The sequence below is a fragment of the Copadichromis virginalis genome, linkage group LG2, assembly GCF_057382275.1.
Source record: "Copadichromis virginalis isolate Kocher_CV1m ecotype Utaka linkage group LG2, C_Virginalis_male_GT1.1, whole genome shotgun sequence".
Taxonomy (NCBI): Eukaryota; Metazoa; Chordata; class Actinopteri; order Cichliformes; family Cichlidae; genus Copadichromis; species Copadichromis virginalis.
The window spans coordinates 23,735,107-23,762,148 of NC_140619.1; the positions used below are offsets into that span (position 1 = coordinate 23,735,107).

At 45.0% G+C, this 27,042-nt stretch overlaps 1 protein-coding gene across 1 annotated transcript in view; it reads right to left on the reverse strand.

Moving 5' to 3' along the window:
• The window catches only part of efnb1 (ephrin-B1), a 56,984-nt gene extending 30,979 nt beyond the window's left edge, over positions 1-26,005 (reverse strand). Inside the window, exons 1-2 of the mRNA XM_085474468.1 lie at positions 25,293-26,005; positions 1,212-1,489 (exon numbers count right to left, since the gene is read on the reverse strand). Coding sequence (XP_085330594.1) covers positions 1,212-1,489; positions 25,293-25,408 — 394 coding nt within the window. The 5' untranslated portion in view covers positions 25,409-26,005. The remainder of the gene's footprint in view (positions 1-1,211; positions 1,490-25,292) is intronic.
• Positions 26,006-27,042: the final 1,037 nt, after the last annotated feature.

The following is a 27,042-nucleotide window of genomic DNA, read 5'->3' on the forward strand; positions in this document are numbered from 1 at the left end:
ATTTAAGCCCAAACTGTTCACTATTTATTTATCTTTGCAAACTGAAGTCTCCATATATGTTCAGCTGCCTCTCTGTGACAAATTTGGCATTATCGCACGCCCATCTGTCTGAAACGTTTCGCTCTGGTGATGAAAAGGTACGCTCGAGTTAGTGGAAGCGATAAAATAAGAGTGCAACAAATGCACTGTATTTTTGCATTTCCATCACGTAGAAAAAAAAAGAAAAAATAGTACTTTTTTATTTTTATTTTTTAGGAAATGGAATGAAATATTACCTCATATTATTATAATATAATTGCATTCTAATTGTTTGTGTTGTGTTAAATTAACCTTTATTTAACTTCAATCAGCAGCGGTTAAATATAATAATATGCACACAAATGCACGTATGTAAAGTACATATACACACATACATGTTATAAAAGACTGAGGTCCAACATAATAAACTTCAAAGCTAAACAAACTAAAAACAGTGTATTAAGTCACTGTCACAGTCATCTCAGACCAAACAAGGGCAGTAATGTTCAGGCTTAAAAAGATTTCCAAAAGATTTGAAGCCTTTTCTTCTGTATGAGCTCGAGGAAAAGCTAGAATAAATAAGTCAACAGCTTCTTGTGCTTTTTTAAGACAGCTGGCGGTCAGTAAAACAGAAACAGACAAGTGTTTATTTTATTACTGACGTTTTAGCAAAAAAGCAATATTTAAACCTAAAACGCTGCATCTAGTGGGAACTGCAATATAGCTGTGTTGTTCTCTGTAAAACAGCAGTTTGAAAGAATAAAGTAGAATCAGGCTGAAAACTTTAAGTGAAATATTGAAACAGTGCCCGAGCGCAGAACTAAATAGCAGCAGTAAATCTACTCGGTGACTTTAGACGACTGCAGAAAATTCTATTTTTCCCACCACAAAAATGTAAAAAATAAAAAACCCAACATTCAGCAGTCAGTCAAGGTTGCCACTTTAAGGTCCCGTAATGATATGGAACATTTCCATCCTAAACACCTAATACCGCTCTGCTCTCTAGCTGCTGCTGTGGTGCTGCTGCAGCGGCCATTAAAATGCAGTTTTCCTAGGAAACTCCCAGGTGTGACTGTGTGTAACTGAGTGTGAAGCAGAGATTATTACTCAGATCGTTCAGTCGGGCCTCTGCGGTTAAATGAAGGTTAAAAAGCTAAATATCAACAATAAATCATCTTTCACGACAAACTTACAGGTGATGTAGTAGTTGACGTTCCTCTTGAACTCCAAGCCCATGTAGTTGGGGCTGAACTCCTGGAATTTGATGGTGAACTTGATGTCCTTCTCGGGTTTGTTACAGTTGACCAGGACGTTAGGATCGAGGACTGTACTGCAGCTCTCCGCCTGCTCCCTCTTCACCAGATACAACTTGTAGTATTCGTAGTCTGTCCCTTGGTCCGCTTTGGGACAGATGATATCCAGCTTGTCCCCGATGTCGGGGTAAATCACCAGGCCTTTTCCAGCCACAAACCTGAGAGTGGGGAGGGGGGGAGAAAAAGAAAAGAAATTGTTACAAACACATAAAAAACTAAGTCTGGAAAAGCAGCCGCATAATTCAGCAACAGTTTATACAGCCTTAATACTTTGAGCTGTCGGAGTTATGGGTTTAGATTTGTCTGGCATGGCCTTTTAGGCAGAGTGCAGTTAATTTAGCCCCGCAAAAACACTACATGTAGCAGCTTGACATTGTTCAGCATTAGTGTGTTTTACACAAATCCCCTTAAGTTCCTTCTCATACTTGGATATGAATCAAAGCATACCAAAAGTTTGCGAGAAGGGAAACAAGATGGCCTGACACAAAATGGCCGCCACAGAAATGGCCGTGCGGGTCGGATTACATCACATTTTTGAAAAAAAGCTTCTTCATGATTTCAGATTTTTTGAGTTTTGGATAATACCAGCCTGTCGGCGAGGTATTCACATGGCATCTACTTCAGTAGCCTGCATCTCTGGAGGAAAACATTGTACCAGGGGTCTGCTGGGAGCTTACAGCTTCCCGGTTCATCTTCCCCTCTGCCGTGATCATCTACTGAAGGATTAAGATAATCCATCTGGCCTTACTGTACCTCTCCACCTCGCTCTCTGCTGCCAACTCAATCAGATCAGCTCTTGTTCTCCTTTATTCACTAAAGGTGGGGAACAGGAGGAGACCCAGTGTGTGTTTGTCTGTAAGTGTATGTGAAGAGAGGAGGCGGAGGGGACACGCCAAGTACTAAGCAGTATGTTTGGGCAGTGGTGTGTATGTTTATGCACGCCTGCCTATGTGTGTGTGTATGTGCGGTCAGAAAAATGGGCTGAGGTTGCAGTCTGATGTGGGGTGGGGGCTGGACGGGCTGAATCATTGTTCTGGACTTGTTTGAGGCTTAAAATGTCAACATGGTTCAACTCTGCTGTCCCAGTTAGCCAAGCATTAACCCAGACAGCCGGACTGACCACGGGTGTGTTTATGTACGTGTACGTGTCTGTGTGTGTGCGTGCGTGTGTCATGGGCACAGACAGCGAGCACAGCAGCAGGGCTATCTGCTAGATCTGCCCATGCCAGCGGATTTAAGCAGGATTTAGCAACGCGCGATGCATTTGTTGTTTTTTCTGATCCCTTGTGTTTTAACAAGACATCAGGGGTTGGGCCCCTCTCTGTCCCCCCCTCTCTCTCACAGTCTCTTCCCTCTTTTTTTTTTACCCTTCACAGTGTAATCTCACCTTATCTACAGCCCCTCATTTCATCGTCACACACATCATTTCACCAGTAAATAACTGACTCCTCAGACAGCCCCGGATGAAAGTAGAGAACTGATGCCTGATAGTGTAAGTGCGCGAACACCCACCCATTGTAAGAAATGATCTTTTAAAAAGTCTTCAATCTTCAGAAGAACCCCCCCCCCCCCATGAAAATTAACATGATTGGATTAACATTCATGGCCATTCATCTCAGACAGGGTCATTACCAAACATATGAGTTCATTCACAAAAGAGATATGAGATATAAGATAAGAGACATGCAAAGTGGTCGAAATCCTCTCTGTCAGCCCGGCTGAATATGATGTCATGAAAGCATGTGTGGGATGGTGGGTATGTGGGGGGGGGGGGGGGGGTGTCTTATACAACGCTTGGAAGCGGGTGAGACGTTATTTGGCCGCCATTGTCTGAGGCTCATTGGGGTGGAGGTTGAGGGGAGGGGTTGTGCAAATTCAAGGGCCGATAAGAGAGAGGGAACTCGGGGTATCCTTTTGTCCTACGTCTCCCGACAATCTGCCCATTTTCAGCAGCAACAATTTGCATGCGCTTGTGTGCTCGTGCACTTGTGTGTATGCGTGCATCCATATGTTTTCATGCATGTGCGTGTGTGTGTGCGCTGTGCCCAGTTACACGTGCGTACGTCTATGAAGACACAGACACAATCAGTCTCTAATTGGATCTACAAGATGCATCAGTGAGGCATAAACAAGTTTCCATGGCAACATTAGGCTTTGTTACTGACCACCCCTCCCCACCTTCTTGCTATTCCTCCATCTACCCCCCCAGCCCCCTCTATTTCTACTCCACAATCTCATTCCCCATTGCTTTATCCTTCCCTCTCATTCACCTCCTCAACATTTCCCTCATTCCGATTTTCCCTCATCACCACCACCACCCCTTTCTCCATCCTCCCCCTCGCTTCTCTCTCTACACACACACACACACACACACACACACACACACACACACACACACACACACACACACACACACACCTACAGAAAAACAAGCATGAAACCACAGAGCAGGGGGGGAAAGGAGAAAGAGGAGGCAAACATCATGATTACACTGCTGTTTGTTTCACTCAACAAGTAGCTTGCAGTTTCTGTTTTCTTTGTAGGTAAATTGTTGGCAATTTTTGGGGTTTTTTTTGATCAAATGTTCTGATTCAAACATTTAAAAGTCTGGCTAGCAACTAAAACGAGTAGCCTCACACTGGACTCCTCGCTTTTACAGGCCATTTATTCCGTTATCAAAGCGAGCCGCAACCATTTAGATGAATAATTAAGATTTCCAAAAAATCTTAATATCTTAATATCCCTGAAGGATTTCATCGCGAGCCGGCCCCTGTCATTGATTCAATTTTCCGAGCAGGCCTCCTAGTTGGCAGTTAGATAGCTATCCTAAGTGAATTCTCCGCTTCTGTTTCCCAGCCTTTGTTAACTGTCTGCTATAATGAGGCTCTGGCTGCTGTGGAGGTCTGGAAGCGCCATCGCAGATGGGAAAGAAGCAACATAAAAGAAATAGGGCAGCAATTAGTGTTTAGCCCAGTTTAAAAGCCCTCCACTTGGCAAGCTGCGGCCCAGCTCCAGTCCAGGATGTGAAACTAAACTGGTGGGCTGGGACTTTGTCTCCTGTTTGTCTCTCTGTTGGCTTAATCAGCACCACTCCGGTGCTACACACAGCCACGCAATGAAGAGGAGGAGACGAGTGACTGAAGATTATTGTACTTTTGAGGAGGTCGAAAAGGGAAAAAAGGGGGTTGGCGGTGGGGTGGGGGTGAATTGCATCTTTCATTCATGTTGTCTGGAGACTTTTTAAGACCTGTTGATGAAAGAAGGTTGAGCGCACAGAGGAAGAGCTGTGCAGATACAAATAATGTTTCTGGGAAATGACCCTGAACGTGAGAGAGCCTTTATTCCCCTCATGTCAAACGAGGTGGATCTGCCTGAACCAAGCAAAATAAAGAGAATCATTTTCAAAACAACCAAATGAGGTTGGTTTTGTTTCATCTGGATGGCTCCACAGCATGCTGAATCCTGTAAAGAGCTTATGCAAACATACCTACGCTGTGGTGGAGAGGGAACAGAAAACAACGAAGCAAAAAGAGAGGAGAACCCCCCACCCTCCCACCCTTTTCTTTTTACATTCCACTGGTGAATATGAGCACATGATCTCAAATATGCTACACCCCCCACCCACCTTCCCATATGCGCACACACACACACACACACACGGATGTGAGAGCACACAAAAGCACTGTGGGGTGCATCCTAGGCCTTCCCAGCCACCCCTATTCAAGCACCCTGCCCTCACCGACTTTCATATAAAACACCGCCTACACTAAGGCCCACTCAAAACCCCTTACAGAGCCTCAATCTCCCCCCACCACCGCCATGTTCTCCACCCCCGTCCAGTCAGCCCGAGCCTCTGCCCCGAGCGTTGCGCTGGCAGGCAGCCTTGGCCGCTGAATGAATGGACCCGAGGCACAGGAACTGAGAGAGAAATGGGCAGAGACGGCTCATATCAACAGAATGGTGTCAAATTGATTTGTTCCTCCTGAGCAGCAGCTCGAACATGCCATACATATCAATTAAAATCAATTACATTTCTGCGACGTATACACAGTTAATTCCTCCGTGCCAGGCCCCAGATGCAGGCACCGGCTCTTCTCTTAATGTCTCGATTTTGCAGCTGGGCGCATAATTACTCTCTCGTTCTCTTCAGCCTTTACAATACATAAAATCATGTAAAATAACAAACATATGCACGCTCTCCACAAACGACAACAGGTATTCAATTCCCCCTGATATCAGCGTGGTAATTATCACACCAGGAGATCTGTTCCCTCACCAATTACTTCTTCTCTCTCTGCATTATCCACACAATCAGCATGGCTGCCCCCACCCCCCACCTATTATTAGAGATTACACTTTCCATACGGCGTGAGACATTTCCTAACATTTCAATCAATACTCCATAAGTTTGCCGCTCAAACATACTAGAGTCTCCCTGCAGTAAAGCACCCGTGTGACACAGTTATGCTTAAGTCTGCAAAGAACACAAAGCCGTGTTATGCAAAGAGCATTGTGGTTGAGCGCTTGTGTAAGATAGTGTGCGGCGGCAGGGATTTACAACAGATTCATTCACTCGAGGCAGTCTATGTTTTGTGTAATCACAGGGTACAAATGCGTCCTGTTCTCATTCAAGTCAATCAATATTAAATAATTGCCTGCTACCAGGGACTGCTTTGGCCTTTCATTTCCCTCTAGGTGCAGCCAACTGCTTGCTCGGCCTCGCAATGAAAACATTCAAATAGCAGGTTCTGAAATGGCTTCGCTCTTAATGTGGCGGCACGCCGCATGGTCGTTTCAGGCCAAAGAGAGTTTTGCCACTAATTCACGTGAACGACGACAGAACCAGACCCCAAACCGTTCCGAAGCTTCGAGAAGGTGAGCTGGTCGCAGGGTTGCGCTTGTAGCCCGCAGCCCGACCCCGATCGGTTGTATACATAGCTGGCTTCTGTCAGGCTGTCGCGGGGGCAGATGTTCTTAGGGAGGCCTGACTATAAACACACGCGCATAAACACACGCCCCGCAGTGTACACACACAGATTTCCTCACATGTCAAGCACAGTAAACAAGTCGCCTCCAATGCTCACCCAGGCCCCACACACACACATAAAGACACATGAGCAAACACAAGCATCCTGAAATTAAGAAAAACAAGGTCCATCTGGCCCCAGAACTGTTTAGTAAAGCAGGAAGGATTTGACCCTTATTATAGAAAAAGAACAACAAACTAGCCAGAGGGTAGCGATATTGGATAAACTATAAACTCCGGTCCAAGCTGCACTGTAGGCCAGACTTGGCAACAGTGACTTGCTGAAAAGTAGAAAGCTTGGTATTTTCCCTCCGGGCTGTCCCCATTAGAGGGACATAAATGACGATGTCAGAGGCAAAAAAAAAAGACAGACAGAATATCCTGAATTCCACCCTGCAGAGAACTGCTTTTGTATGTGTGAACACAGGCTTCCTTTTTCTCTCTCTTTCTCACAGAAACACACAAACACGACACTAGCTTTAGTTAGCTCAGTCAACAGGCTGGCATGCAGAGCAGATCAGATCCCATCCAGCGTGGCTCATAACAGTGGCAAACGGATGAGCTCCAACGCAAGCGCACACACCCCTCGTGTTCAAAAACGAGCCCCGTATGCTTGCCCTCTATCACTGTCACATGAAGGGCTAGCATAACACCATCAGCGGCTGTAATGAGCTAACAAGATGATGCCCAGATGGCCTTGCCACAAGTAGGACAGAAGTGGACGTTGTTTCCAGACGAACAAGCTGAAGAGCACTGTTGAGCGAGAGGAGTGTCAGAAGTCATTAGGGAGGAGAAAGAGCATAATCTGTTTCTTCTTATGGCCTCTGTGGTTTCTGTCGGAGCTGAGCCCATCCCTCCCTAAGAGCAGGGGAGTTAAGCGAGCATGGGTGTATGCGGCGTGATTGAACGGCATCCACGGTATCGCTGACAGCAAGAGAAGGCCCAGACTGTTGCTCTCTGGGCCTCCACTTATTCATTCTTCAGCTCGGGGATTGAGCTCTTCCAGCTGGAGGGCTGAAGAGAAGAGAAGAGAAGAGAAGAGAAGAGAAGAGAAGAGAAGAGAAGAGAAGAGAAGAGAAGAGAAGAGAAGAGATTTGGCTCGGCTTGAGAGACATTGGGTCAGTTTCAGCCTGAGTTTAGCCCTCATTCTGAGGTTGCTCTGTGACCCAAACACACACAAGGCTCTTTCCTCTCCCCTAGCCCCTTTCCTGGCCACAACACAACACAACACACACAGACACACACACACACACACACACACACACACACACACACACACACACACACACACACACACAGCCAGCTGCCTCCCATCACTGAGGAGCAGCCACAGATGGGCTCTGCATGCTCCGTAAAGATCTCTCCACAGGCCCAGTCTACAGTCACAGCCAAACCCGCCTGGCCCAAACTCACTGTATATGTGCTTGTGTGGCTGTGTGCAGATTATACATGTGTCCGTGCAGGCCTGAGTGGGTGACGATGAGCAGGCCTGTGTGCCAGACGCCCCGATTGAGCCAAAGTTTGCGATGAATGTGCGTGTAAATGAGGTGTGGGCTGCTGGACGATCACAGAGAGAAGGATCCCCGAGGACGAGCTGCCGCAGGGCAGAGAGTCGAGAGCTGGACCGGGATGCGAGGCTACAATCAGTGCCGAGCAGACCGAAAAGGGGGAGAAATCAGGAGAACCTCCCAGACGAACAATAGCATCCCTCACCCTCACCACGACTGGGTTTCACTCCCACTTAAGGGAGCACAGGAAGAAACCAGGGGAAAGAAAAAAAAACATAACCATTATCAAACCCACACAGCTTGCAAGCATGCTACCAGAGGCCTTTTTGTGCTTGGTATCTCTAACCCCATCAATAAGCCCTTAGAAAACATTTTCATTAAAAAAAAAATTGCTGCTCAGTCACATGCACTAATAAACACATCCAACACACACACGCACACACACACACACACACACACACACACACACACACACTAAAACGTTAAAAAGTTATTTAATTTCTGTTCAGCTCAGATACAGCCAGTCATGGTTAAATTCAATTGCTAACAATTGCCCTCCTATCTCAGCATGGTTAAAATTACTTGAGGGATCTCAGTTTTAGACTGAATAATGAAGCAAGTAAAAAAGCTTATTGAGGATGAGGGTCTGGATATGGTTTGTTGCTAATTTTCCAAACTTGTGCTTCTAATAAAAGTGGCTCTTAGAAACACCGTGATGAAGTGCAGCTGCCCGGTTTAGAAATATTCTGGCACCCACACATCTGGGAATCAAATCAAATCACCAAAACACACTGGACACCCATTACTAATGTGGTTTTTCCTCTGAGGGATAGCTTGACATTTTGAGAATTTTGTTTATTTGCTTCCCAAAAGGCTAGCTTAACCTAGCATAAAGTTCTAAACGTCATAAGAGAACATGTCACTTTAATACTTCAGTTTATAAACATGAGATATGATCATTTCTAAGACCTTAAGGTGCATTTAGGTTACCCTGCTCTGTCCTATGTGACAAAAGTAAGTAATTTCTCTGTTTAAAGTAAGCTACATTGATACTTGCTTGTTTTCCAAAAGGCTAGCTTAACCTAGCATAAAGTTATTAGTACAATAAGAAAACATTTTGGTTTTACTCTCCAGTTTGTGTCATATAAAAATGGAATATGATAGTTTTTAAGACCTAAAGGTCCATTTAAGTTAATTTGTGACATAGGGCAGAATAGCTAATTCTCTTGATTTCTATTCTTTTTCTTTAAACACTTTAACGCTTGCTTCTAAAAATGGTTAGCTCAACCTAGCATAAAGCTTTTGAATACCAAAAAATAACATGACATTTTCACTTCAGTTTGTGTCATATAAAATGAGATATATTGTGATAATTTGCTTATGCTTGCTTGCTAGCTTCATAAATAGCATAGTCTTTATCATAATTCTTAGCAAGAAAGAGCAGGTGATTATATATTCCAAAAGGTCAAACAGTTCCTAAATGAATCTGCCATAATGTGATAATATATTAAGACTTGTGCTCTTTCTTCTGAAGGATTACTTGACAAAATTTTGTTTATTTGCTTCCCAAAAGGTTAGCTTAACATAGCATCAAGTTGTGAATGTGAAAAGACATGATATCATTTTAAAACTGTATTTAGTGTTCTATATAAAAATGAGACCTGATCATTTGTAAGAATTACAGGTATATTTTAATTAATTTTTTCACATAGGACAAAGCCGGACAAACCATTTTTCTCAATTTCCAGTCTTATGCTAACTTAACCCATATGGAAAAGATATATATAAATCTTATAAAGTTTGTATCTGTCTTGTGTGAAACTTGTATGAAAAGCATAAAAGAGTGAGAACAGATATAAGATCCTTAGAAAAATTATATAAATGAAACTTGTATGTTTTGGATACTTCCTAAAATAGTATACAAAAGTAATGAGAAAGTGGCCTTATATGATTCACTATATGAAGCAAGCCAAATCTGATGCAAGTCTTTTATAACTTTTTCCTATTTCTTTCCCATATGGGAAACAAGCCTGATGTTCACTTTGATGCTTGCTTAATTAATGTAAAAAATAATTATATATTCCAAAAGGTCAAATAGTTCTTAAATTAATCTGCCCTAATGTAATAACATATTAAGACTTCCAGAGTTGGGGTCTTATAGAAAGATTTGAGTTTGCCTCTATAGAATACAGAAATGAACCGCATGCAGGTTGAACTTTACAGCAGCTCTTTACGATCAAAGGGGAGCTACATCTATATTTTATAAGCCTGTATGTTGTTAACAGGTGTTAATATGACACAGCTACAGAAAATCTGGAATACTGGAAAGACACCAAAGCCTTCCTGGAAGAACAAAGGGAAGACATGGTGCACAGAAAGCGAATCAATCAATCTCTGCCAGAACACGTCTGGCTTTGACAGCGCAGCTCTGAACCCAGAAGTAAAAGATAGCACGCAGCAAAGTTCAAAATACTTCCATTGTTCATCTGTCAGTGTGAAAGACAATTGCACGGGAGAGGGAGGAAAAATACTAACACAATATTTATCTTGTGTCCCCTTCCATCCTGACTTACTCTTTTTTTAATGTATTCCTGCTATTGTGAGGAGTGCTGGGAGATGGATGGGTAGAGGAGTCCGGTAGGTGATATGTGTCTGCTACAAGCACTGTGCAGTCACTCACACATTTCCCCCTCCGTCTCCAATCTCGAAGAACGGCAATAATTCAGTCACCAACAAACAGCACCGGGGTTTTTTTTCTTCTTCTTCTTCTTTTTCTTTGTGGCATTTCAATTGTCGGTGGTTGGTGGTTTTTCTTCTGCATTGTTCTTGAAACTGCTTCCCTGGGAAACTGGGAAAGTCAAACAGCTGACGAGATGTCACCTCATGAACTCCCTCCTTAGTTTCACACACTCACAAACAACCACGTCGGCGATCTGACACACACTCACCCGGTCTCTCTTTTCTCCTTCCACAAACACGCACACACAATTCTAAGGATCTCTCATCAACCGCGTGTCAAGCTCAATGACACACATCTCTGTCTAAACAGGCCATGAGCTGCTGCCTCTCACAGGCACTGGCTGTTGCCTTTCAAGGCCGGTGACTCTTGATCATATCAAATTGGACATGCGAGTCTTATGAAGGCTGCCGGTCTTCGCTCTTTGTTCGCGAGTCACGATAAAAGTCTCCCAGTGAACGTCTCGGGGTTTATCTTAGAGTGTGGACACATTCCTGAAAACCTTGTTTTCCATTTTGCCTCCAGCAGCGATCACTAAAAAAGTATGTGTGTGGTGCAATAAAACTTAAATTTAACAGTCATTTCCCCATAGCAATACCTGCTCACTGTGCATGCCCGTACCTGGGCTTTGCACATGCCTGTTGCGACTGGCGTTATATGAGAAGCACGTATGACCCGAGGAATCATCCGGTTGTTTGAACAGGGTTGTGAACACACACATTCTCACATGTGCATATATACTTACACATTCTTTAAAAGCCAACAGTAGCGAAACAAGAGAAGATAGGCCTCTCTGTATGCAGCTGACAGAGTGAATTACACAGAGAGCTAAAAACCACCGCTTCCCGTCTCACCCAACAGCACTGGATGGCTTTCAGATGGATTTCTCCGAATCTTGTACAAACAGTGAGTCAATATCGGGGTAATGGCCTATCGTTGAGGAAGAACAATTCACAAGTGATTTGCGGAGAAAATGTGTGTTTAGGGCACTTTGGACCGCACTCTGTCACCCAGCCGTAACTAGGGCGCTCTGCCAACAGGCTCCATTTGCAGGGCTTGACAAGAGTACTGCATGCAGGTATTTGAGTATTCTACCCGACCCCTTAATATGTGCAGCCATTCCTCATCAGAGGCAGGCATCGGAAAAAGAAAAAATAATAATAATAAGAGAGAGAGAATTCCCACTGATGAATAGCTGATAATTCTGTTTCTGACGATTCAGGAAGCCATGAAATCAATGACAAATTTGCATTATGAGCAAACGTACACGACGTTTTAATCCTTCCGCACTTTGCCTCTGATATTTATGCCTGTCGCGGGCGCTTTCATTATCATAGAGCGTGTTTAATATTTCTCAGCTGCGTGAGAGGGACCGCCACACTACAGATGATTGAGTGTGCTGGATTTAGTGTCGTTCTCCTTCCCTTTCTCCAGCTGTGACCATGTACTTCAGGACATATACACACACACAGACACGACAGAGTCAACCGAGAGAGAGGGCACCAGAGAGAAGGGGGGAAAAAAAAAAAAGAGGGGAGGCGGGGAGGAGGGAGCAAATCTGAGGACGTGGTGCCAACCAGAGAGGCCCACCGTGCCTCAGTCCCATCTCTCCAGCTGAGGGCTTTGATTCGCCTGATTGTCTCCAATATTGAGACACACAATAAACACAACACTTGGCGGCCATTTGCAATTCTAATCAGCTCCTCTCAACTGGCCAGGACAACTCGGCTAGAGCCCTCTGAGATATCACTCATCTGACTGCAAAATAATGACACAATCATCGCCATGGCTACGCTCCTACTACATCCCATGAGCGGCAGCACAGAGAGGATATTAATACACAGGAGCACTTGGAGAACCAAACGAATTAGCAAAGAGATTAGCCAGATACCGGGTTAATGAATGTGCCACGCAAGGAAACGTGCTCACACCCACCTCCTCTTTAAAAAAATGAGGAGCAGCAAGCGGACAAGCTAGCAGGTCTACACCTGTTTCCGCAAGTGCATGCCGCAACAGGTTTGCTAAATAAACTATCTTCTTTCAACGCGAAATTCCGACTATGTAAACTTAGGCTGATTGTTTCTGGATAAGGCAGCGAGTTGTTAACTTTGACAGCACTATCTGTTTTTCAAATGCTCTGCAGAGTGCAGAAAAAGCAGCATGCGAGCTCCGATGCGATCATTATCGAGTGAAACCTGAGCCTATATGTTGACACGGTGAAATACTGTGTTTCCTGGTGTTAAGAAGTTAACGTAATTTAGGACGTTTACGATAAGATAAGAGCGAGGGGGGAACGAGGGGTTTATCCTCAACAAACTGTCCCAAAAATCCTACATCTGTGAATTCTAAAAAGCCCATCTGTTGGCTTTTCTCCCCCGTGCCGTTTGCACCGACTTGACAACATGACGGTAATAGATGCTTTGCAGATAAATGAAAGCAAAGTGACATGCAATCATCCAGCGTTTTAGTAGCCTTGATGTATTTGCTTTAACACGCAGGCGGAAGATGAGAAACTGAAATTTATTTCAGAAAATAACAGGCAGGTCTTATGAAACTGGTTATTAGACTTGCAAATCATTCCGATGATTCATAACCGGGACCATGCTCGTATGACCTCGTTTTTGTTTTTTATGTTTGTTTGTTTTTTCCAAGCATGCACAAGTGCATGCCTGCATAGGTTCATTTAAGTGTGTGTTGGTTTGTGAGGATTCTTGCAGGGGCATGTGAGCGACAGCCTGTCAGTGAAAGCGATGTCATTATCTGGCTGATGTCTGTGTGAATTGTGACCGGGTGCAGGGTCACATCTCTAGTGGGAAGCTGACACTGCGGACAGGAAGCATTACTTTATGATTTTCCCTCCAGGAGGAAAACACTCATCACAATCAGCGACGCTACTGTTCAGGCCTCGTTTAGAGGTTAATTCAATATGGGCAGCATGCTAATGACAATAGCATGACGAATGCCTACATCTTAAAACCCGCTTTTTACAGGATACATGTTCTTTAAAATAACATAGTGGGGAATTTTTTTATGCTTTGTTCTCAGTGCCTTGAAAAAGAAGAAGGGAGGGAGGGGGGTTCAGGCAAAGCCCTTCCCTCCCTGTTCTTAGCCTTTGACTTTTTCTGTGTAACAACAATACACGGGGTTTTAGTTCAGTGTCCTGCAGTCGATCTGTTAGGCCACTGATAAGAGAAGCTGATGGATAGGTTTAATCAGCCAAGCCCAGGGATCAAGACCACGGGACAGATCAATCAAATGCTGTGTGGTTTCTAAAAGAAACTGCTTTTATCAGTGTCAGAAAGGACTCTCGCTGGATTTTTTTTTTCTTTTTTTGTGTTTGCAGGAAGGAAGAAAGCAACATTAGCAAAGTAAACTAAATATAAAGAAACAAGGGAATGTATTTCAGGTGCATGAGTGGAAAGCTACACTAACTAAGCCCGGCTAAAAATAAGTGCAGCAGAGCAGAAAAAGAAACATCTGTAATCACTACGCTGAGATTGTTAAAACTCCTTGAGGCAACTCTCCGACAAAGCATAAAACTAAATGTCCCTGGTCTCTTATATACTAAACACCTCCTGACATAAACAGAAATAAAATGTAAAAAAACCCAAAACCTTCTGAAACAGTGAAACTAAACCTGCACTGAAATCAAACAGGAAGCACAACAGAAAGACTGAGAGCTATCTCCAGCGCACAACAGATCTCTGTAGAAGAGAGCAACGATGAACTGTAATAACTAGGACGCGGTGCTTTTAATACACAGCTGCCTTCCATTTCTTAAAAGAAGCTTCTTATCGGAGAATTTGAGTGACAAGCCTATTCTCTCGCTTACAATCTCGGGCTCATGATTGTAAAAGACAGCTACACATGTCCCATCAAATCCAAGACAAATTGGTTCCTCTTTCTTCTTTGCCTTGGATGGGAGATCTTATCCAGGCGGACATGCTTAAGTTGTCAGTGGGTTTTCTAAAACCCGTATTGAACGGCATATTGACTGATGCAATCGCGGAGACACACATCATTAGGCTCATTAACAGCGAATGTAAAAAGGGGAGGACGGCCTAACTGGTGCAGCGGGAGTCTGTGTCTCCTCTGATAACACTCGCCTTTAACAAGCGGAGCGCGCGGGCAAAGATGCAGGCTGTCGGTATTAAAATGAAATGTATGCTTGTGTGTGTGATGCGTCTGCTAATAAATAGCTTGTTTGACATGACGCTGTTCTCATTCGCGCAGTTTGCTCTGTGATAACCGGTCGGATTGTGGCCTCGTAAAGATGCTCCATGTGTTGTTTTAGGAAGCCATTACAAACTGGGCCGTCTCCATTACAAGGGCTATCTGATCATTATTACTGCCATCTGTAACGCACACTCAAACCTTAATCTGGGCGAGCCAACCACAGCTGACTCCTGAGTTGGCACGCACGCACATCCATACTACCTTCCCCTGTATGTGCGTGTGTGTACATCCAAACGTGACACGGCAGCTGTTGCCTCGTCACATTGCAGGCCCTTGGGCTCGACACATTTTACTCCAGCCTACTAAAGCAAGGCTGAGTGGAGCAGCGCAATCCCATTGAAGCCACTGACTTGCAAGTCTCTTTTTGAGAGGCCGAACCCCCTCCAACACCTGTGCAATGCAATCGCAATCTCCCAGCCAGAGCTGCTCCCACCCTTCAAAGGCTCGTCACAGGACGCACATCTAATGCAGAGAGATGGCCGGTTAAAGCCTCAGCCAGGCACACCGCTTTGAAGCGACTGCTCCGGCCCCACCAAAAGAGAAGCCAAATCATTTCCCTTCCCTCTACCCCCGTCCATTGTGCGAGAGGTGCACCAGGCGCTCTTATTCGGTGGCCGCATGTGGGGCGCCTTCAAAGATCACGCCACTCCATTCCAAAGCAGGGCCACTACAGGAAATGAGACTCTCCCGGATGCACGGGGGCTTCTCGGCGATAAATATATTCATGCATTCATGTATATTTCAAATAAGAATTTGACTCAGCCCGCATAATGCACATGGCAAGGTTCAGACTTTGAGATTCTTGACATGCATGAGGCGCTACAATCAGGAGTGTATAAATAAATCAGAAAACGCAGCAAACAGAGCTCCTAAAAGCAGCAACACAGGGCCTGAGCTCGGCGCGAAGAAAAGGACTCGCAGAGGTTTGTCTGAAAGAGAAAAAGCTTTCATCTCCGAGACAGCAGAGGAGAAGAGAGGAGTGATGTGATGGATGTTTGGGCTGTCATGTTTCACAGCTGGGGACTTGAGACAGATGAGAGGAATAGCTAAAAGTAGTCAAACTTTTCAGGGCGAAGGGGAAAATGGAAGATGAGACAGCAGAACAGCGGATGGAGCGCCACACATTAAGATTAGCCGGTTAAAATCGCAGTGTGAAATCTCGTGCTACGGAGCCTCGAGGGGCAAAACCGCCAGAGTAACTCGTTAAATGGAGCCGACGCAACGCCGACGGTCGTGTTCTCCGAACAGTTCATAAAGGGAAGCTGAGAGGTTTTGGAATATTGTGTTTGCTTTAGCAGACCCTAACTCCGATTTCCAATATCGGAGAGATGATGAGGGACTTCCACGGCTGAGCACATCATGGGGGAGAATAAACACACGTGTAATGGGAAACATGTGTGTGCGAGATGAAACGGCCTCCCTCATATGAATGGGATGAAATATAGACCTGCGTCCTGCCGGGCTCCAATCAGGGCCGTAAGAACTCGGCATGGAGGGGAAATGACGGACCCCCGACGGGCTCACACACACACACACACACACACGCACACACACAGATACGGATAAGCTGCCAATATGGTCATTCTGGAGCAGATTCATGTGGAGGCCAGAGTCTGACAGTGACATCTCCATTCACTCCTGAATTCTTTTTCGCTTCCCAACATGCATGGGCACACACACACACATGCACACACACATGCACACAGAGCTAGAGGCCATGGGAGGAGGAGGAGCAGCACTGAGGCATTAAAAAAAAAAAGCCTTTCTCCCCGCCGTGGGTCTCTGTGGGGTTTAGCATGGCATTATGGGAAGATTAGACTTTAGAGTGCTTTACTATCTGATGTCATTGTTGGTTTTACGTTGTCTGGATGGCTTGTGGAACTCGGACCTGATGGCAGGCACATTTCTCTCCAGACAAAATGCTCGGGGCTGCAGTTGTGATTGATTACAGGTTCCTATTGTATCTGTCTGGTATGGCTCTGTTGGAAGAAGAATTAGTCAGACAAAAAAAGTCATGGAAACGCTACACATTTGACTCCATCAATCAAGTCAGCAATCAAAATAATTCAATTAAGAGACTTAAATCCCGCTGGCTCACCAGTCCCTGCTCCAATAGCCCAGAGACAAACTCAATTTACTGACAACCCATACATGATAGCATTAACTCCACTTTAAGGCTCCAATCTTTTTCCATTACTTATGTTTTCTAAATATCAAGGGAAATTCAGAGGAAATAGCAGAGCTATGGTGTTTACGAGAGACGACAAATTGGAAAAAATTAAATAAACAAGAGCAGCTTCAAATGCATAATGAAATTGTAGAAGGGCTGTCCGGACAACTAAGCTAATTTGCAAGTTGTTTAGAAGGCAGACTTATTTGCAAAACACAAGAAACTTTGCAAATGTGTTTTCATAGGCCGTACATCAATGATGCAGGATTGCAGACAGACTGGGAAGGGAGGTTGCTGAATATGTGTGTAATTGTCTTTTTTCCCCCCCGTTTCCGAGGTGTGAAAGGGAATGCAGGGTTGCGCTGGGGCGTCCCGGGGAGAGGCGATTGAAGCGTCACTCACAGCTGCCACACAGAGCCCCGGCGCACACCAAATCCCAGGCCCGGGCTTTTCCCGGGAAGAGGGGCCGGGGCCGGGCCTGGGAGCAGCAGGAGTCCCACAGGCCTTTTCTTCCAACTCCTCTCACCAGCACAAGGGGGACCAGGTCCCTGCTGGGAGTTTGCTTAGAAAAGACTGAGCCAAGACTTGGCAGAATGGGTTAACGGAGGCATACACACACACATATACACACACTATTTCAAATGCTTTTTGGGGGCTGTCTGTCTTGCCTGTGGGCATGGTGGGAAAAAAATGAAGTAGGGAAGAGAAAAAAAAACCCCCAAAGATAAATCAAACTTCCAGTTAACAGCTGAAAATTTGGGACACGCAAACGCAGAGATGCAGAAAGAGACGACGAGCAAGAGAGGCACTGCTCAAACTAGATTACCGGAGAAATGATGCCCGGGGAGCCTAATAGAGGAAAAGTCCCAAGGATTATACACTGTGCCATTTCCACGCTCGCCCTAATAGTCTCCATGTCCTGCCTCTGTATGCCATAGATGGATTATGATGCTTTATAATTAACATGGGTAAGGGGGTTGTTACAGACCGCCCATCTGCCACGCTGACACACTTACGAGGGGTATCCCTTGGGAAAAGGAGGCCGCTACCACACTATTCCATTACTTTATCATTCTATCATTCTATTATCCTACCACTCGATTCAATTACCCTGTCACTCCATTAGTGTACTCGTAACAGTGAACAAAGAGCTCCGTGATGATCATTAATGATATGTTCCGAGCCGGTTGTGGCGTGGTCATGCTTCATCCAGGCTCTTCTTGTAAAAATATGATCTTTTACAAAGCACGGCTCATTTTTGGTTCCAATTAAGATGTCAAACGTAAATTGAGAAGCTCGTCGGCAGCCATAAGAAACATCTAAATGTGATACACTTTATTTTATTATTCTTTTTTGGAGCATGCAAAAGATTACTTGCCTTCATTTTCTGCAAGAAAAAACTGAGGACGTAAACTGTTACTCGACTTGCAGAGTAAAAGCATTTTTTGTCAATAATACACATTTTTTAGTGTTGAAAGTTCCAGAAAAACTTTTGTCCAACCAAATCTATCGTTTGATTAATTAAGTTGAAACTTGTAAAAATGCTACAATTTTCATTTGTATTTTTGTTTTGGAGTTTTTTAAAAAAAGGCGAGAAACCGTATAACCCTACATCGCAATTTATATTCCCACCTCAGTGTTTTCACCAATTTTATTTGTTAATAAACACGCACTTCCTCCCCTGTCCCACACATTTTTGCGATTAGTCGCTGGGCTCCGTCACCTCCTGGCACAGTAAATGCAAACCAATCCTACAAAGGTCTTTAGTGTGCCACAAACTCAGAGGGGGAAACAGATCCCTCGTCGCCTGTATGCCGGTGACAGCCCCTGACGTCTTAAAGAATGTGCGGTGCAGCTGGCTGTTGAGGTTGCCTGCCCACTGTTAGGGAATGGCATCCGATGAGGTCTGCCTCCTCAGCACAGAGGGGTTCTATGAGAAAGAGTTAAGTCTGTGAGGTCAGTCTGGAGGAGGAGGTTACGAGTTCCCCGAGTCGGAGCCGTGGGGGTAATGGTTTTAGAGATGGCTGTCACACAGATCCGTTCCACTGTCCAATACTGCCGCTGATCTCCACCAGCCCGAGTCTGCTTGCTTTTCAATTGCTCAACTTCTCTCTCCCCGTCCTCCTTTCTTCTTTTCTCCCCTTCTTTCCTCCTTGCACTGACACATGGAAGTAATCTAGGATCTCTATGCTGGACTCAAAGGATGTGCGGTTGAGCCCGGGGCTGCATTTCGACGCTCTACATTAGCTTCCTTTCCTCTTCTGTTTAATCCCCTTATATTCAACTGCTCTTATTTAAAAGAACTTAGCTGGAAAACAAAAGGCAGACTTTGCCCATTCAACTTTTTTCTCTCTCTCTCTCCCTCTCTCTTCGTTTCCTGTAACTCTGCATCCCTTCCCATTTTTCTTCTCGAATCAGCTAAAAGCACAGGCGAGGCGACAAGTAGGACTCTTAAGGGAAGCCTTCCAGCACCGTCGTCTGTGCCTCTGCTTGGCAGAGCCGGAGCTGATGGGAACTTCCTGGTCGCTGCCAGCCAGGCCTCCGTCTAATGAAGCTGGGTCGCTAACAGCCTGTAAGGCAGCCACTGTTCAGCCACTCTACACTCATCCACCACCCGGCCCTCGACACTTTCACAGGGGCACACTGGCACGCTCCTAACACTTCCTTAATGCTCCGCTGTGGCTGGACAAAGAACAATGGCGCACGGACGTGCACTCTTAAGCACTCCTTCACTTCCACGAGCTCAAGAGGAAAAATAAACAAGACTCAGACTGATTGGAAGTTTATTTTATACTCAACTGAACTTACAATTACTCTTTAAATAAGCATCTATACACCCTATTTTTTCCTTTTAGGAGGTAGGATCCTTTATTGGGTACAAGCAAAAGAAGACAAGGCAGGAAATACGGGACAGAGAGCAGGGGAGCGACTCCCAGCAAAGGAGGCAAGCCAGTTGCGGTGCTGCTCGGCTGAATTTGCACCCATGTGGTGCACGCCCTAACCACTCAGCTATCATGACCCATTTAAATGAATGTGGTGTTTATCCCAGTGAAGAATTTTTTGTTGCATAATGCACTTTGCTGCATTTGTCATTGTTATCAGTGACTCACAACTCTGACTCACTAGCAACTGTCACACCTATATGAAAATTCCCCAAATGTAAAAACAGTTTTTACCCCAGGGCTTTGGTAACAAGTTCCTATCTGTCATCCCCCCCCAAGCATAAGTATATTAGATGTCTTATTTCACACAAACACTCCAAAACAAAAAGTGTTAAAAATGCTAAATCCTAACCAGCTTTTCTTGTATGAAAAATTAATTTAATTAATTGGTGGTGGGGGGCAGGAATTAGGCAATATGTGTGCAATGTGTGCATTTTGCTGATTTTTTCTGTGCCGTTTCTGTTAGTTGATGTGTGTGCAATATTTCTACTAGTGTCAGGTTACAATCCTGAGCTGCAACTCCCCACATAAACAAAAAAAAGTCAATACACTTGATTTGGATTTTTGCCTGTTTGTGTAGCTGTATATATATTTAAATAGAAGTACATATGGTAATATTGTGATATGACACGTTGCCTGCGGATTTAGATTCTCGACGTCAGTAAAGTTGCTGTTGATTGTGTCCAGTCACTGCTGTTTATGTTCTTGTTCTGCTAATTGACTAATCCTTCCAGGCATTGTCCACTCTTGCCAAATGATTCACTGCTTTCAGCTGCTGTCCCTGTAATATGTCTTGAAAGAAAACCAACTGGAACTGTGGGTCACGACGACCAGTTGGAAAAACACACACACACACACACACACACACACACACACACACACACACACACACACACACACACACACACACATAGAACAAAAAGACGGAGGAAGAAAGAAAGAAAGAAAAAATCCAAACAAATTAGTAGCAAATGCTACTTTTCCCAAACTCGGGGAACAAAAGCTTTGGTTTCGTGTGCACCACTGCTTGAATATAAAGAAATGAATGCATCAATAACACAGCAAAACAGAATGATCAGCTTTCAGTGATGTGGCAGCCAAAACCACCAGTGGATAAAGTGAGTCCATCTGGAGCAAAACCATGATGAAAAAGCTGCATTGTTTTCCTCTTTTTCTTCTTCTTCTTCTACTTCTTCTTCTTCGCTGAAATAACCTAAACGCCCTGCAGCCCTCTTTCCCGAGCCCAGGTGCCTTGTGTAGATAACCAAATGAAGAATCTGCCATTACCCACACACACCGCTGAAACAACAGTCGTGTCGACACAGAAGCACGCGTGTGCGCGCACACACACACACAGACACATAAAAGCAAACGCAGCTGTCCTTACAGCGAGACACAGGGACCCTTTACAGCACTGTGGGCCAGTTGCTATCCAGAGGTATTTCTTATTGGTTGGCCCTCTCTCGTTCTCTCTGAGTGGGGCTCAGGCTCTAAGTCCTCTCTGTGTGTAATGAGATCTCTATCAGAGGGAAACATGATCAGAGTCTAAAGGGTGGAGAAAGGGGGAGACTGTGGGAGGCAAAGAGAGAGAGGGAAAAGGTACGTATCGCGAAGGGGTAACGGGGGCAAGCGGCGGGGTGTGAGGCAGGGAAGAAACAAAAACAGGCCTCTGACCCTCCCGACAGTGACCGCGGCTGCACGGAGCAGGAGAGGGGAGCGCTCGCTGGACTCCAAACCAAATCCTGATTCTCGTCTGAGGCTGCATCCGGCTCTCGCTCAACAGGTTTCGGCAGTTTTCAAGTTGTGCCGTTTCAGTTTGTTTTGTTTCACTTCCTCCTGAAAGTCGGCATAGCTGAGCAGGTGAAAGTGGCAGATGAGTCAGTGTCTGAGAACAAACCCATTGAAATGATTGCTTTTGTAAGAGGCACTTCCAAGATAAGGAAGACATTGTATTCTTCTCATTACCTCATGCAAAGAAAAAAGAAAGAAAGAAAGAAAAAAAATCTGCCTAATTAGCTTATTGTAAAACACTAAACATGAAAACAAAACCAGCAGCAGTTAAATTAAATTATGCTGTGATGGAAATGTAGTGAACCAATAAAATTGCTGCCTCATCATCTCAAAGCGCTTTGCAATAAAAAAAAAAAGCCACAAAAATTCCCTTTTTTTGTTTTGGGAAAAATTAAACATATTTGCTAAATGTCCCAGTGGTAATAAAGTTTAGCTTAATTACAAGCCCACTGAACCATTTAACCACGCAAGCGTGATATAAAGCAAACCAGTCAACTGTTAAACTCTGAGCCAGACAGCTGAGGTAAAGGGACAGCAAAGTAAGTCGAGTAAAGTAGAGACTCACAGGCTCGAATCAGGAGACTTTACTTTTTATCAAACGCGAACGCTCTTTTCGTTTTTACCCCCCTTTCTTCTGCTATTTTGCGTCCCTTTGTGGGCTTTGACACAGAGGCCAAAAAATAAAAAATAATTCATGCAAAGTCTTTCCAAGCCTCACCAAAAAATGCAAAGAGTTCAAAAGCAGTGCAGCAGACTGTTGCCCAGCCTGTGGCCGCTTCCTCGCTGCATGTTTTTAGAGGTGTGCAACTGTTTTTTCCATCTCTCCTCCTCTCCTTTTCTTTCTCTTACCCCTCTCTCACCACCTTGTTTGTCTCCTGAGCTGCTGCAAACAGGCTGTGGTAGTTACAGGTCATGAGGTAAATATTAGCCGAGGAGGGCTGGAGGACGTGCAGGAACCGCTCACAGCAACCTTGTCAGATCATCATTAAATTGGCATCACTGCAGTGTACCTCAGCACAGTGTGAGTGTCAGTGTGTGTGTGTGTCCATGTATGTAGCACGCCTGTACATAGCGGCGCTAGCTTCAGCCAAGGCGATGGGACGTGATCAGTCATAACAAAGTGACATTTCGTGGCGTAATCCCACTCAGCTAAATGAGAACTAATCCGATTTGCTCTGATCAAATGTTAGACTGTTCTTTACCGGCCGGGGGGACGCTGACACATCTCAGCCTTCTTCTTCTTTTTCTGCACGGCTGCTCCTTCATCACCCCCCCCCCCCCTCCCCTCCCACCGACACCCCTACTTTGCCACTTCACTCATCCGGCCTCAAATTAAATATCAAAAATGTATGATGCATCCTGCAGCACAAAAAAAGAAGAAGAGAGAACTAAAACTCAAGCATGTTTCCTCTTGTTATTTTTCTCACAAGACAGTGCTACCGTGATGATGTATGCTGCCTGTTCAAGCACGCTGGGAGGAAATCAATTAAGCAAACCCCCAGTTATTGATAATACAGGAGGCGGGAGTGATGGCATCCTCACATGAAAATCCATAGCAGCAGGAATGCACATAAACCTGCACAAACACACACACCGTAGCGGCCCAAACCTGCTGGTTTCCTAGACTTTGCCTCATAACTCATGGCCTGTGGGGAGGCACTGGTATTGTTATAGTTTTTGTGTGTATGTAGTACACTGTGCAAGCAGAGGGCCAGATTAATTTATTAGCTGAGGCAGCAGCGCTCCCAAAAGCAGGAACAGGAAGTAAGACATCGTAAATCTCGATAAGTCACCAGATAGTGTACTGTACATTTCTATAGGCTTCTTCCACTGTTATCGCTATAGAGTAATATAGGCCAATACCGAGAGATGGAGTTTAGAGGAACAAACAGTGAAGACTGATGCTGATTCCTGCGCAAGCACACCCACCCCATCTCTTTTTCTTTTATTGCCTATCAGCGAGTGCTGCTGACTGATACATTTCAGAGCAAAAACAGGTTTGTCTCTCTCTCTTTTTTTGTTATTGTAAAGCCTGCACACAGCAAGATAATTGTCTATTGTTTTCCAAAAGGCAGAGCAGCGGGATAATTAGCTTGAGAGAACACTTTGCAGAGTGCATTATTGTTCCACTGTGAACTTTATGAAATATTCAGCCGTTCGTGGGGATTTTACAAGGAGCAGAGTGGAGAAACAGATGGAGAAACGATCTTCCAGTCCCTAAAATCCCAGCATGGTAACCTTCTAAGACATTCCCTTCAGGTGACATCATCAATCAATAAATGTCTCCCTCTATTTTTTTTTTTTTACTCTTAACTAAAAAGTGTGGATTTTTGCATGTGTGTGTGTGTGTGTATCTTTGTCTGATGACGCTCATTGTTCCACTACTTCTGCAGCCAAATAAAAGCTGATGGGCCGTAGTCTTGCCATTAGGACCGGGCCACACACACACACTCAGAGACACACACTTCAATGAACATGGCAGCAATATTCATACCCACTGACTGCACAACGAGCCTCTATGACATTTGACATTTGGGGGATAAATCATGGATTCACTTCAATGAGTAACTTACAGTTATAGGCTGGTCGAGCTACTCTCCATTTCCCCCCAGTGCTGTGAGCTCGAATGAAGGTCAGCTCCAACCACACAGATCTTTCTCTCTCTCTCTCTTTTTCTCTTTTAGTTTATTTCCCCCCCCTTTATGAATGCTTTCCAACATGATGTAAATGTGGGAGTCAAGTCTAAGTGGGTGATAATTGTTACCAGAGCGTAATCTATTATCAGTAGTCTGGGCTCACTTTACTTGTTTGGATGGGAATAATATGGATTTTTAAAGAAAGTGTCTGGCTTCAGCTGCTGACTTTTGAAAAACGTGTCCTTGATTTCATGGGAAGAAATTGCGCTGGATCCAAGCCAGGGTAATTAAGAAAAATACAATTATTTTCAATCATTTGCTCACCTGATATCTGGAACCATCTTGTTATGCATTTTTGTGGGGAGAAACTAAATTCAAACTTGGCCACTTTGGACGGAGTGTGGCCCTCGTACGCCTGTTGGGAGGAAAAAATATCCTGCGCTATAGCTGAACACACTTGGCGTGGTTTACTTGACTTTTTCACCTTTATTCTTTGCACCAATTATGAGTGGATGAACTTCTCACAGCCCTAGAATAGCCGTGATTTAGTTGGAAAATAAAACGGTGGGTGCAATATTGCGAATAAAATTGCTATAATTACCCATCTTAATGTGTGATTTAAGCTGGGCCCGTTGTACATTGTATAAGCATGTACTTAACGGTGTTTCTTCAGTGTTGGGAAATTCCCCACTGGGAAAGACGTCAACGCCACACTCTGCGGCGCAGAGAGGACAATTAGAACTAAATAAATTGTGTTCTTTTTAAGATAATTGCCACATTTAACAGAACATTTAACCCAACGTGTACACAATGGCAACTTTTCCATAAATGTTAGCCCTCCATTGAGCGCGCACACACACTCACACACACCCATAGAGTTTGACACCCTCGTCCAAATGAAAATGCAAGACTTACTTGGGATTCTGCGAGCTCCAGATTATAGTCTCCAGCGACTTAGCCGAGGGTAACGCCGACCTGCACATTATTGTAAAGATCCAGAGGTAATACTTCCAACAACCGAGTCCCGCCATTCTGATAAATGCACAAGACGGGTGAGCCGAGAACTCTAGAGCTACGGACGGTGCGCTTGGCAACCTTTATCTGCGGTTCGCCCGGTGGGAAGGTGAGCTACGATCAGTCGGGAGCATGTGAGGTCGATATCAGATACATGTCCTTGTGTCCGACTTCTTTAGATCTGCTCCAGACCCCGTGTCCTTAACTGAACTGCCGTGCGAAGGAGCCCCGGTTCTTGATAGGATTTGGAGGAAAGCAGCAGCAGCAGCCCACCGAGTGTCCTGGTTGACCTGTGGCTGAGGCAGTAGAAAGAAAAAACACGACCTTTTCTTTCACTCTGTGGACAAAACTCAGCGATCCCTATGCGTGGAGCGGATCTGACCAATCGCGCAGTTTTGCCAAAATCTGGCGATGCGGCTGTCGGTGGAGCGCCGCGCCGCGTCTTTGTCAGAGCTGCCCTCGGTGGTGCGTGTACCTGTCGCCGTTTATAGCCTACAGATGACCACATTCATCCATCAGTCACAACTCCGCAGCACGCCAGGAATCCCGAGGTCCACTTCATTCCAGTGTTATCTTTCACTCCTCCGCCCCCCTTCTTTTGCTATTCTTCCTCCCCCCCCCCAAAAAAAAAAAAAAGGAATTGAGTTTCTATTGTAAATATTCCTCCTGGCTCTCAGTGGCGTTACGCGTGCGTGTTGCGCTCCGGCAGGGTCGCTTCTAGTCCAACTCGGGCATGCTGCGTGGCCGGTGCGTAAAAATACAGTCCGGTCTCCCCGCTAGTTTATTGCTTCATGAAACACACACAAAAAAGTGCCGAGGTAAGATTAGACCTGCTCCCCTGCTTCTCGACGTGGCTCCTAAATCAGCTCACCAACATTTCCACGCCGGTATGTTGTTTTTTTTTTCTGACCGTCTGTAACACTGTGCACTCCGGTGTGTGCGGCAGCCCGAGCTCAACTGTAACCCGAGCTGAACAGAGCGCATGAGGAACAGCCCACTGTGCCAGCAGCGGCCAATCACAGCGCTCTGTCCGAACTTGGAAGCAGGAAGCGAAGGCATTTAAGGGACGTGGATGGGTAGATGGTAGGTAGAAGGAGGGAGCGAGAATTGGTGAGGGGGGCGGGGGTGTTATTGGGTTGACCCCACATCTCCACCTCCCCTCTCACCACCACCTCGGCCCGAGCCATCGACCCAAATTGAAATGGACGTTGGAGTTATTCGTCATACTGAAAGCTTCGGTGAGGAAAACGAGTGCACCAGTGTGTGTGTGTGTGTGTGTGTGTGTGTGTGTGTGTGTGTGTGTGTGTGAAAGTGCTTACAAGAGCAAAACTTTGGCCCCTTTAAGTCCAGGGCTTGTTGTTCCCAGTAGATAACTAATTACTAATTGGTCCATCAAGAAATTCGCCTGGAGCGCCACATTTATCATTTTGGTTATGAAGGATTGCATTTGTAACATTTTCCCTACGACTAGTCTGTTATTTCTGCTATTTCTAGCTGTGCCGCTGTAAATATATTGGTTTTATTCTATATACACAGGATTACAGTATCTGTTCTTTTGGCCCCCTTCTTTTTCTTCTCTGAAGGGAATGATGATTAATGGTCTCTTTGGATCTCTTTCTAGTCGTCCTCTTTTGGGATAATGAACTGCATG